Here is a 12,766-nt window from a genome sequence, read left to right as displayed (position 1 = left end):
CACCTTTTGTTTATGTAAGAAATTGTGGTGTGTCTGTAAGCCCTCTTTTATAATTGAGTTACTATGATGTCATGGAAGAGAAAGGACGTGCTAACTGTTGTGGGAAAAAGAGAGCTTAAGAGGTAAGTGAGGTAAGTAGGGCAGGAAAGAGTGGCTTAAATATTTATTTAAGAGTTTTGTATACCACCCATTGCCACCAGTTAACAAAAATAATGTAATAAAAACAAAGGTAAAAAGAACAGGTAGTGAGGCTGAGAAACACAAGGAAGTATTGTGGGATGGGATAAGTGGGCAAGTGTATGTCAATAACCAGCCAAGAGAGGAAGCATAGAATATGAGCCACTATTCCATACTAAGAGGGAGTAAACACTGGAGTCCCCCAATTAACATATTCATAAATTGTGAACTGGGTGAATGGACAACAGAATGGCAGATGAAGTGCAAAATGATGCAAACTGGGACTTCAGCATTCCCACCACAAACTAATGAGCTGTAATTTGGAATGCTTATCATTCTGATCACCCCACTGAGATCACCACGGAGGGGAAGGCACAGAAATGGGCAACTGCCCAGGAAGATGGAGCACTGCACCTATGAAGAAAGAGAACTTGGAGATTTTGAGTTAAGAAGAAAAGATGGCAATGGTGGTTTGGTGTAGCTAGGATTTTTTTGGGGGGGGGGCTAGGCTTTTTTTGGGGTAGGGACAGTTAAGTATTTTTATTTGTTTGGGGAGCAGCTGCCCCCTCATGCCTACACCCATGAATGGGGGACAGATGGGTATGTGATCATAGACAGAATGTAGAAGAAAATGTTTTTCTTTCAAATCCCTGGAGGGATCCAGTGATTCGGATTGGTAGGAGGCACATGAAGGAACTGCACAACACATACATAACTTATGGCTTTAATTTGCTAGAAGGTGCTGTGCTGCTCATGAGCATGAGCAAGGATGAGGAATTATAGAAACATAGAGTTGGAAGAGACCACAAGGGCCATCCAGTCCAACCCCCTGCCAAGCAGGAAACACCATCAAAGCAATCCTGACATATGCCTGTCAAGCCTCTGCTTAAAGACCTCCAAAGAAGGAGACTCCACCACACTCCTTGGTAGCAAATTCCACTGCCGAACAGCTCTTACTGTCAGGAAGTTCTTCCTAATGTTTAGGTGGAATCTTCTTTCTTGAAGTTTGAATCCATTGCTCCGTGTCCGCTTCTCTGAAGCAGCAGAAAACAATCTTTCTCCCTCCTCCATATGACATCCTTTCATATATTTGAACATGGCTATCATATCACCCCTTAACCTTCTCTTCTCCAGGCTAAACATCGCAGACCTAATCGTAGACCTGAGGGTCAAATGCTGACATGGAGTCTCTCCCCAGACAGCCCCCCCCCATTACCTCTGAAATATAGGATCCAAGCTTAGTACATAACAACCTCCACCCTGTAACCCCCCCCCCCCCGACACTGCCCCAACACCCTCCTCAAGTGCTTCTGCCTGGCTGGAATATGTCCCTGAACCTCTTGCTTGCCTGGAAGAAAGATGGAGAAATGATGTGATGTGCATTTAAATCTCATGGGTTCTGTGGCGCCCTTACTACATGCTGGGGGTCAGGGAACCGGAGACAAGTCTCTCCATCATGCCCGTTCTTGAGCGTTTCCCCTGCCCATTGCTGGACTAGAAAGCAGCAGGCGGATCTCTTGGTCGCTGGCAACCTCTTAGCAGATGCGCCACCTTCTGGACGCAGCCCCCCCCCAATCTTTGCTAGCCCTTGGCTGTGATCAGGGCTGGATTTAGGTTTGATGAGGCCCTAAGCTACTGAAGGTAATGGGGCCCTTTATACGTCCAGCTGTCCTTCCTCAACAACAAATTGTCAATGTTTTTTGTGTTGAATATATGCTATATGATAATTTAGGGACCTAATAGGTATCTAAAGCCATTTGCACATAACAAAATATGTATTTTATCAAAGTAATTGTTGAACTGAAATACGATTAAGAAGTATATTAATAGTAAATACAATTAAGAAGTATATTTTTGAGGGGGCCCCCAAGAGAGTGGGGCCCTAAGCTATAGCTTGTTTAGCTTATACTGTACGTCAATCCGGCACTGGGTGATGAGGGGGAACTCAAGGCGCCCCCTGCTCCGCTAAACACCGTGCGGCGCTAGGACCCCGCAGCCGCCGGACCGAGCGAGCGCGCCCTGGGAGGCGAGTCCTGCTCAGAACTTGCTGCCCCGGCAAGAGGAGGCAGCGGCTGCTTCTTTTCGCCTCAGCGCAGCGCAGCCGCGACCATGCGCGCCAGGTGAGCGGGGCGAAGCGGAGCGCGGGAATGCCGGTGGCCGCGGCTGGGCGGGAAGGCGGGCTCGGCTTGGCTCGGCTCTAAATAACCTGTTGCCCCTTCCCCGCAGGTGTCTCCCGCCACGGCTCCTGCTCGGGCTCTTTGTCTTGTTCGCTGCGCCCGCGTCGCCACAGCGAGGTAAGTCGGCGAGGCAGCGAGGGCTGACCTCCTGCTGCCCCCCCCCCTCGCGGAAAAGACTTTGGGGTGAGGGGAAGCCTCTCCCTCCGCCGGTGCCTGGGGGGCGGAGGAGGACTCCTCTCAGCCAGCCTGCAGGATGCGCGACCCGAGGGGGCTTCCCGGGACTCTGCCCTCCGGCGTTGCGCCCTGAGGGGCTGTCAGCGCACAAAGGGTGCCCGGTGCCTTCCGGAGGTCCGGCGAGAAGTTCGCCGCCTGTTCCCATGGGGTGGCTGGGAAGTGGCCGCTCCGCCGCAGCCTCCCTTGGAGGCGCTCTTCCTCTTCCTCCTCCCCCTTTCCAGAAGTTCCTAAAGTCCCTGATGGGGCGCATCATGCCGCTTTTTTGAGCGGCTTCATGTTGCAGTTCCTAACCCGGTTTACCCACAAGTAAATCCCATGGAAATAAATAGGGGCTTTGTTCTGAGTAGACATAGGTTCATGGGTGCCAACTTGAATGAAATATTGTGTGTGTGTGTGTGTGTGGGGGAGTAAACCCTATCCCTGCATAATTGATCACATGATTACCGATTTGAATGGTGAGGCCCATCAACTTTGGGAACTCCCGACCCTCTCAAATATTTTAATGGGGGGGGGCAGAAGGGACCTCGGGCCCCTAGGAGTTGGTTCCTATGATTAGGTTAGAGTTGTCTCCACCCTGCTCCATCCTGAATTTATATCTTAAATGGTTAGCCAAAATAGTGCACCTGAGGTGCTGAAGCCAAACTTTTCTTGAGTCTACTGCTTGTGCTGGCGAATTAATATATCATAAAGGTAAAGGTAAAGATACCCTGACTGTTAGGTCCAGTTGTGGAAGACTCTGGGGTTGCGGCGCTCATCTCGCTCTATAGGCCAAGGGAGCTGGTGTTTGTCCGCAGACAGCTTCCGGGTCATGTGGCCAGCATGACTAAGCCGCTTCTGGCGAACCAGAGCAGCGCATGGAGTTTACCTTCCCGCCAGAGCGGTATGTGCTTTTGAACTGCTAGGTGGGCAGGAGCTGGGACCGAACAACAGGAGCTCACCCCATCGCGGGGATTCAAATGCTGACCTGATCGGCAAGCCCTAGGCTCTGTGGTTTAGACCACAGTGCCACCCACGTCCCTTTTTAATACATCATCATAACACCTTAATATGCTATACTAGATTGATGAATTATGTTATTTTGGTGTGTCTAGAGAGAGGTGCTTGTGATGGTTAATTACTTACGAGGCTCTGTTAGAATGAGGATTTAAGTTTCTCTTGGTGTAATATTCAACTGATTTTTTTTAATGAAAGAAATTGCTTTGGTATAGAATACAAATGTTTTGAAAACTGGAGCAGAAAGAGCCTGCTTCTCTGGGATGCTTTACTCCATGAAAAAGGTGTGTTCTGAGTAACACTAACTGCACAGGGGCATGCCCTGCTTTGTATGGATTTTCAAGATTTAAAGGTGTTCCTCAGTTTTGCAAAACAAACACAACCTTGGCCAAATGCGGTTCTCTGCAGCAGACTGTGCTCAGAGTTAAGGATTTGCCCAGAATCTGCTTCCTACCAGGCTTGGAGAAGACACTTCATCCCGCCTCCATAGCATTCAAAGTATGAAAATGTATTTTTTATGAAATATGCTAATCATAAGTTTCCCTCTAATGCCTTCGATCAGGAAATGTATATTAATTAGTTTACATAATGGGTTTTAATGTATCTTAAGTGTATACATTAAATGTATCAAAGGCATGAGAGTCTTGTTTAAAATTCCTTTTCTGCATTCCCCATCTCTGTAATGTGAATTTAAAACTTATCTTGGATAGATATTATGTACATTTTGACATTGGAATTGGTTCTTTTCTGCTTTCTGTCTTGTATTACTAGCATTTGCAAGTGACACATTCCAGACTACCGTAAAAGGCATTTTTAGCATCACTTGTGAAACCCTCTAAGTCTTAGGAAGTGGCCCTGAGGCTATAGCTCATAAGATGCTTTGCTTGTGCAAGTTCCATTGAAATCCTAGTTAAAATTATCTCTGCAGAGGAGCTTCCTGTGTTTCAGCTCAATGCACAGCTAGAAGTAAAGGAAATATAACTTGAAAAAGCCAATATATATGGTGATGGACAAATAAATTGCAGTGCCATTAGATACCCACTTATTCAGATTGCATAGGTGCTGCAGGCTCCCACCATCACCTTAGTTTGTTGGCAAACCAGCACAGCCTAAACTACAAATTTACTGTATGTGGACTTGGTGTGTGTTAACTGGGTGTTGGATATGGTTCTGATCCTCCATGTAGATGTGCCATGAAACTGATGTGCCATGTTTGGGACTCTCTAGGACTAACATCCAAGGAAGAGTTGTCAGAATAAAGTATGTAAAAGGTTTTCTATGAATGTTTTAGGCTAGTTCCTATTTGTGCCACTTCTTATTTTTTATGCATGTTGTGTGCAAATGTGCATAGTGACCAAAGCTGTTAGGTGATGGAATTCCTTCACCCTTTTTTGCATCTGAAACCTGGCCATACACTGATAACTGGAAATCTAGATTTTAGACCTTTGACAGATGAAATGTGCAAGAAGTCATGAGAATATTATTTGCTCTACAGCTGTGCAGCATAAGCTGAAAAAAGCTCAGGTGTCCTGGTTGCTAATTTAATCCTAGAACCCTGCAGAGACACTTAGATATTGATAGTCTTTAAAGGAGTCGAGCAAGACTAATAAAAAGTTTGTACATTTTAGGCAAATAACCTCTGTATTGTTTTATCCACATAGGAGCTGGTCTGTAAACACTGATGAGAGTGTAGTCCATGAAGACAGTGAGACAACATGAACCTAAGTGTTTGCCAGGCAGGTGTTCTGAGGCACTTTTAAGATTTATTTAAAATGCCTTTGGCTATTCATGAGTCATGAGCTAATAAAACTCTTATGTATCTGCACTATTGGTTAAACTATTAAATGTGAAACATTGTTTGGCTTTAAAGCTCTAGGGTGCTTAAGTGTGATCCGCATGTACTGTCTTTGAGTGGAACCTTGAGTGACGCATTCTGTCAACAAATGCACACATTCCATTAGACCCTGCTTGTATTGACTGGTAGGGGGGAAGGGAAGGGAGACCTCTTTAACACTGCTTAATGGGAGCTTTAGGACTGTTTCATTCTCTGACTTCTAAAGGTAACATCTATTTGATTGAGCCGAAGTGAACGTGTTAGGACAAGAAGAGGAAAGTTTGCAGAGGCCAGATGCAGTTTTCCCGCTCTCTTTCCTCCGCGTTTGCAATCTATCCATGGAAGAAAAAGTGTTGAATGTCACATATTTGTATGGCAGGTTTCATTAATACAGATGATAAGCTCCTGGTGCTGACATTGTTGTGCAGCTGTTTTCTGCTGCATTGCCCTCCTCAGAGTTTAACAAGAAATCACCCTGGAGCTGAGCTGGTCAACTTTTAAGGACACATCTCTTCACGGCTGAAACCTTTCTGCTTTGGAAAGAAAACATTCATATTAAGTTTCCCATTGGTTTGCAGAGAAGACACACGTAGGGTCAGGGATGGGCATCCAGAGTCCAGATGTTCCTGGACTCCCAATTTTCATCATTCCTAGCTGGCTGAGTTCAACAGCACCTGAAGGCTCAGAGGTTCATCAGCCCTGCTGTATGTGGTTTCCATGACAGGTACCCTTTAATGCACAGGATAAGTTCATGGCTCCTTTGTATATAGTAAGTTCCACATGAGCCTCTTGAATTAAAACCAGCAACTTCATGGATGTATGCCCCGTTCACAATTCTAGCTTACAATATGGAATTATTGGCGAGTATATAATGCAGATGAGTGTGTGCTCCCCCATTTTATATTAAGCCAACTGTAGAAGTTACTTGCTGGGGAGCACTTTATTCATATCCTCTGACATACCAGTGTGTGAATTGACTGTCAATATTCAACTTACAGAAGGAGGTTCTGTTTCTTAAGACAATGTGCATGAAACAAAGAGAAAAGGTGTTAAGATCAAATCAGTTGAAAAGAAAGGTTAGTGACCCTATGAACAAATATTGGAGATGCTACTTCTTTGTATGGTATACTATGGTAGTATATTGATGAATTTAGATCTAGTTATTATTATTATTTATTAAATTTGTATACCACTCTTCATCCGAAGATCAAAGAACAGTTCACAATATAAAAATGCAACATGAGAACACAAAATACAAAATGAAAACAACAAAACAAATTCCCCCTCCCACAAACACATTTAAAAGGCTATTGAATGTTAATCATCCCAAGGCCTGGTTATAGAGAAACATTTTTGCCTGGCTCCTAAAGATACATAGTGAAAGCACCAGCGAGCTTCCCTGGAGAGAGCATTCCACAAATGGGGAGCTACCACAGAAAAGGCCCTTTCTCCTATTGCCCCCTCCAGAGCGCTCATGCAGGAGACACACGAAGAAGGGCTTCAGATAATGATTGCAAGGTCCAGGTCAGTTCATATGTGGAGAGCCTGTCCTTGACTAAACTGATAGTGTTGAAAGGATTTTCCCCATCAAAGGTACTGACTGCATAGGTTGAAGTGATGTGAATAAGATCAGGTGAACCTTCTCTGCCCTTTTGTGGCATGGCCAGGAGGAGTTCAGCTATTTTCCTTAACAATGCTTAACAATGGTTTGTTGCTTCTGCAGCCTGAAACATTGTAGTTAATGTTAACGATGGTTTGTTTAAAACGGGTAGGAGGAGACTGAATCTGGACAGTAGGCTGGATTCAAAACTCTCAACCCTAGCAGCATGACAGGTGGGTGGACTTGCAATTTAAGCAAAATGTCTGTGCTTTATTAGAATGTAAAAAATAGAACACCCGCATTGGCTGCCATGTTGAATTTCTGATCACCTAGGCCCTCCAAGAAGGCCCCTTCTTGTTCTCCACACACCCTCTCCAACCATCACTTCTAGTTCCACATTTTGTGTGAGTGAGACAGAGGTGGTGGGTGGGTATAAATACTACATAATTTGTTGGGGGCAGGGGCTTGTAGTGACCTATGGAGAAGGGGATCTAGAGTGAGAAGGAGGACTGATGTCTCTTAATCTTGGCTGATGTCTCTTAATCAGCTTCAGTTGTCATCGGAGGAGAGCAGTGACTTGCATACAATTCCACCAACATTCTGCTTGCTGTAATGTGGTATTTTCTGAAGCTTAGATGTGTGCAATATTTCAGACAAATTCTAGACTGACATGGTTCATTTGGGAATCAGAGAATTATCTGAAAGTGCTTGATGGAGATCCATCACTAAACAAAGAAGGAGTTGTGGGTTAACTTGCACTTTTTGGACAAACGGTGAGATAAAAAGGGAGCTTAATGTTTTGATGTCTGCCTTGTAAAGTGCCCTGGGATCTCAGCTGATGAAGGGTGGCAAGATAAGAGCCTATCCAGATCATTATTCTGCTCATTACTGATCTGCTGAAAAATTGCGGTGTAATTGAACTGTTTATGTTCTTCATATACTTTTTTATTATTAAAAGGGCACTGGATGTGAATATGTGCAGCGTTTGATAATCAATCTGCCTCCAAATGCACTTTTGGATTTTCCTAAGGCATTGGCCACTGGTATCTTGTTTCTCAACAGGATAAAATTAAATTATCCTAAATGGCTCCTGAGAGATTTTGATGTGTGCAATATGAGCTGTGCTTTTGAAATGGTGACATTCTGATTGTTGCGCTTTATGCAGTCTCAAGATTCATGTAAAATCAATGAAAGAACCAGTATAGTTTCTTCTGTATTGCTGTGAAACTATGTGCAATTTGCATTGACAGTCCACAGAAATATGCTCTGAATAGACTATAAAGGGCAGCTACAAAATGCCTGGTTGGTGATGTAATGGTCACCTTGTCAGTAGACTCATGTGTACATACACACAGATTGACATTCCTTTTGCTGTTCTCCATGCATTGTACCTTTGTTCATATTTATGTAATTATTACCAAATATGAAGGAGAAGATTGAAATGTAATTTAGTAGTAAAAGCCTAATTGTGTGGAGCTTTTCTGGGGTGCTATATCTTTTTAATAAGTTCTTGCACATCTTCTAATGCAGGGATGTATTGTATTAACCCCCCCCCCATACTAACTAATTAGTAGACATCTACAGTATTCTGTTCCTACTCTGTAGTTCTTGCAGACAGTCCTGTGTTTTCCCTACTGTGTTCTCTCTTTGCCAGCAATGGGTTGTATCTAACAGTGTCTCTCAGCTGACAAAAGGCATTTTGTTCCAGCAAAGGTTCCAACAGTGGAGCCAGGAGGGCAGAAACTTTCACTGCTTCCCCCCATTCAGCGCCTCACCCTCCATCTGCTCCAGAGTGTTGGGAACAGGATGGGATTTGGGTGGGGTTTTTTTTGGGGTGGTGGTGGTTGTGGTCTCTTCCAACTCTATGATTCTATGATTGCTAGAAGGAAGGGAAATGGGTGAAAATGGTCTCTCTCTGTGTTCCTCTGATGCAAGGCGGTGCTGGAAAGCACACTCGGTGAATGCTAGGGAGCTATCCTTCTAGATTGGTTCATTGTGGATGTTGTGGACATGTACTTCTGGCTAGACATAATGGGCAAGAATCAACTAATGAGTTGTCAGCAGAAGTCCTGTGTGCAAGGACTTCCACATGCACAAGAGAACTCTCTGTCCTCCATACTAGCTCTGGGGAGAGTCAGGAGAACACTTGAAGAGTGCATGGTGGTGGGGAGGAGAGTGGGGATTGTTTTGTCTGGCATGCCAAAATGCCAAAATGAGGAGAGACCTTGAATTCCTCCCATTGTCTCTGTCTGTGTGGGACTGTCTCACCTGGCTTTCTAATGTGGAACTGTTATTTCCACAAACCAAAAGCACAGAGTACTAAACGACTCTTTAGCGTTTTCAGCACTTAGAAAAGCACATGTGTGAAGATCAGAAATACCTCACATTCCTGATGCTGAATGTGAAGAACCCTCATGCAAAGATTTTTTTATGTTAGTGTTACCTTCCAGTTGTGTATCACCTGCATACTGGAAAGTGCAAACAAGCACAAAATGATGCACATTGGGGCAAAAAAAATCCTATATTCACATATATACCCATAGGATCTGAACTGGTGGTAACTGACCAGAGATCTTGTAGTGGAATGAAAATGTTTACCCAGCATGTGGCAGCTGTGAGGAAAGTGAATTTCATGTTGGGGATAATTAGGAAAGGGAATGAAAATAAAACAGACAACATCACAATGTATTTATGCTAATCTATGGTGCAACCACAGTTGGAATACTATAAATACCGTGTTTCCCCCTTTTTAAGACGTAGTCATAATATAAGACGTAGCAGGATTTTCAAGCATTTGAGAAATATAAGCCACACCCCGAAAATAAGCCATACCTAAGACGGCCCTGGATAGAGCTCCTGAGGGTGGCCAGCCTCGCTATCGCCACCTCCGCCACTGCTGCCACCCCGCACGCTCTTCGTCCCCCTGTTGTTGTTTTAGTTATTTAGTTTTTGCGCGCCTGCCGCATTCGCAGAGCGCGCGAGAGTTTTTAATCTCTGCCGAAGCGGGCCCCCCGCTCCCTCTTCCGAAACCACCACTGAAACCTCCGAGCCGGGTCCGCAGCATGGTGGTAGCGGCGGAGGCGGTGGGTTTGTCAGGGGGCTGTGAAGGGAGGACGCGAAGGGGGAGAGAAGCCCCCCCGTGCTGCTGCCGGGCATGTGCGGAGCCCCAGGAAAATGGCAGAGGCGGTGTGAATCCAAGCGATGGGGGCAGCTAACAGACACGCGAGCCACGTCGCCGGCATGCTGAGTCCTTTCCCTTCAGTGAGTGCCGGCTGGGGGCTCCCGGGCCCGAGGTTCTGCCTTCCGCTGGGGCTGCCGAGGAGCCTTGCAAGGGAGGAAAGGAGGCGAAGCCGGAGCCACCTCCCCCTCCACCGCCTCCTCCTCCTCCCCCTTTGCCTCTTCTCCCCGCTGCAGCGTCTCCCGGGTCCCGCATGCTGAAGCGCGGGCAGATGAAGGTTCGCTCCGCATAGGATCGGCCTGCCTCTTTCTTTTTTTTTTTGCCCAGCTGAGGAGACCTGCCGCCCCGCCACCGGAATCAGTGGCTGCAGGGCGGAGCGCTCCGCAGCGCCGAGGGCTCGGAGCGCCCTGCAGCGGGCGGAGCGCCGAGCCAACAGCCTGGCCTCTTTCTGCCCCAGCCGAGGAGGTCTGCCGCCCCGCCGCCGGAATCGGCGGCTGCAGAGCGGAGCGCTCCGCAGCGCCGAGGGCTCGGAGCGCCCTGCAGCGGGCGGAGCGCCAAGCCAGCGGCCTGGCCTCTTCCTGGCCCGGCCGAGGAGACCTGCCTCCCCGCCGCTGGAATCGGCGGCTGCAGGGCGGAGCGCTCCGCAGCGCCGAGCGCTCGGAGCGCCCTGCAGCGGGCGGAGCGCCGAGCCAACAGCCTGGCCTCTTCCTGCCCCAGCCGAGGAGGTCTGCCGCCCCGCCGCCGGAATCGGCGGCTGCAGAGCGGAGCGCTCCGCAGCGCCGAGCGCCCGGCAGTGCTGGGCAGAGCAAAGAGCCAGCGACCTGTCGCCTTGGTGCCTGGAACCTGCTGCTGCTGCTGCAGCGCCTCGCAGAGTGCCCAGCAGCACCATGCAGAGCACCCAGCAGCACCCCGAGCCCTCGGCCGGCCCGGCCAAGGAGGCCTTAAGGTACCATAAAAACATAATTAAAAAAATAAGACATCCCCTGAAAATAAGACACCGTGTGTTTTTTTGAGGGGAAAAAGTTATAAGACGGTGTCTTAAAAAAGGGGAAACACGGTAGTTACGATGGCTGTGCTTCCAAAAAAAGAGCAACCAAAACAATAACTTTGCTAAGAGGAAAAGGGAAATATACAATTTTGGGGGCCTTTTAGTTTAGGAAAGGGAGGACATAATAAATATAAATTTATATATAGTATGGGGATAGTGGATAAGGAAAATACCCTTCTTTCCCCCATAATGCTAGAAGTTGAATGTTGGGAGGTTCTGGGCAGACCAAAACAAAGTACTTCACACAGTGCGTAGTAAAACCATGGAATTTGCTTTTACAAGATGTAGTGATGACCACCAACTTGGCTGACTTTAAAAGAAGATTAGACAAATTTACAAGACTATAAATGGCTTTTAGTGATGATGGCAGTATATATTACCTTCCAGTAATCAGAGGTAGGATGCCTCTGAACACCAGTTTCTGGGGTTCATGGGAGGGAGAGTGCTATTGCACTCACGTTTTGCTTGTGGGTTTCCAATAAGCATCTTGTTGCCCACTCTGAGAACAAGATGATTTGTTAGTTAAACCAGCCATCCCCATTGTAGTGCCCTCCAGATGTTTAGGATTACATCCCAGCAAGCATGACCAATGGTCAGGGATGATGGGAGTCATGGTTCAAAGCATTTGTCATAAAGACAAAAGGAGCTACTGCCATGTATGCTGCCTTGAGCTCATTGGAGGAGGAGTAATATGCAAACACAATAGAATAATATTTAAAATGATCCTACATTGGGTTAAGGAAGGCCAGTAACAAGTTATGCCTAAGTCAGGTGAGTTAAGAATCATAACTTGCTAGAAGAGGCTACCTTCTCACTTGCATCCCATTATAGCCTCTGCAGCATAGCTGTCAAGTTCTCCCTTTTTAAAAGGGAAATTCCCTTATGCTGAATAGGCTTCCTCGCGAGAAAAGGGAAAACTTGACAGCTATGCTCTGCAGTATTGTCCAAAAGCACCAATCTGACATGTGACTCTTGTGCTTGTGGTGAGTTCCATTATCAAACATACCGGTAGGTTTTCACAACTATGCAGAAGGATTTCTGCACATTCTGCTGTCAAACAGATTGATGATTATGCTGGGATGGCTGTTCTGGGGGACAGAGGGCAGAATAAATGTAGAAGAGGGCATAAGTTCACAAGCTTTGAGAAATGCTGCTTTAATGTCCATGCTGTGATGTTTGCAATGTTTGGATATTGGCATGGAAATCCATGCAGAAATTGACTGGAACTTGTTGCCCTTTTAGTTCCAAGATTGGTTCCATGGAAAGTAAATACCTGACTTGTTATCTCCTCTCTCTGCTTATTACCACTGTGCTTCTTTCTTTATCTACAAGTGTTTCCTCCCTCAAGACATCCCGTCCCTTGAAGATTATGAGAATCTTCCATTGAGCTTTGTGGGAGGTAGTAGCACTAATCTGGGGAGGGAGGGATTTGTTCTTTCCTTTGACATCAAAATTAACTTTTTAAAGGATACATGTGCACTGACTGTTCTGATGGCACAAATTAAAAGAAGTTAGCAAACTGCCA

At 46.3% G+C, this 12,766-nt stretch overlaps 1 protein-coding gene across 1 annotated transcript in view; it reads left to right on the top strand.

Annotated features, from left to right (window-relative positions):
* The first annotated feature begins 2,212 nt into the window (after positions 1–2,212).
* Positions 2,213–12,766, top strand: part of COL18A1 (collagen type XVIII alpha 1 chain) — a 155,163-nt gene continuing 144,609 nt past the window's right edge. The window contains exons 1-2 of the mRNA XM_035124182.2: positions 2,213–2,297; positions 2,404–2,471. Coding sequence (XP_034980073.1) covers positions 2,287–2,297; positions 2,404–2,471 — 79 coding nt within the window. The 5' untranslated portion in view covers positions 2,213–2,286. The remainder of the gene's footprint in view (positions 2,298–2,403; positions 2,472–12,766) is intronic.

Source organism: Zootoca vivipara, chromosome 1 (assembly GCF_963506605.1).
Source record: "Zootoca vivipara chromosome 1, rZooViv1.1, whole genome shotgun sequence".
In the NCBI taxonomy this organism is placed as follows: domain Eukaryota; kingdom Metazoa; phylum Chordata; class Lepidosauria; order Squamata; family Lacertidae; genus Zootoca; species Zootoca vivipara.
Note: the sequence above shows the minus strand (reverse complement) of the source record. Positions and strands in the feature narration are given on the sequence as shown.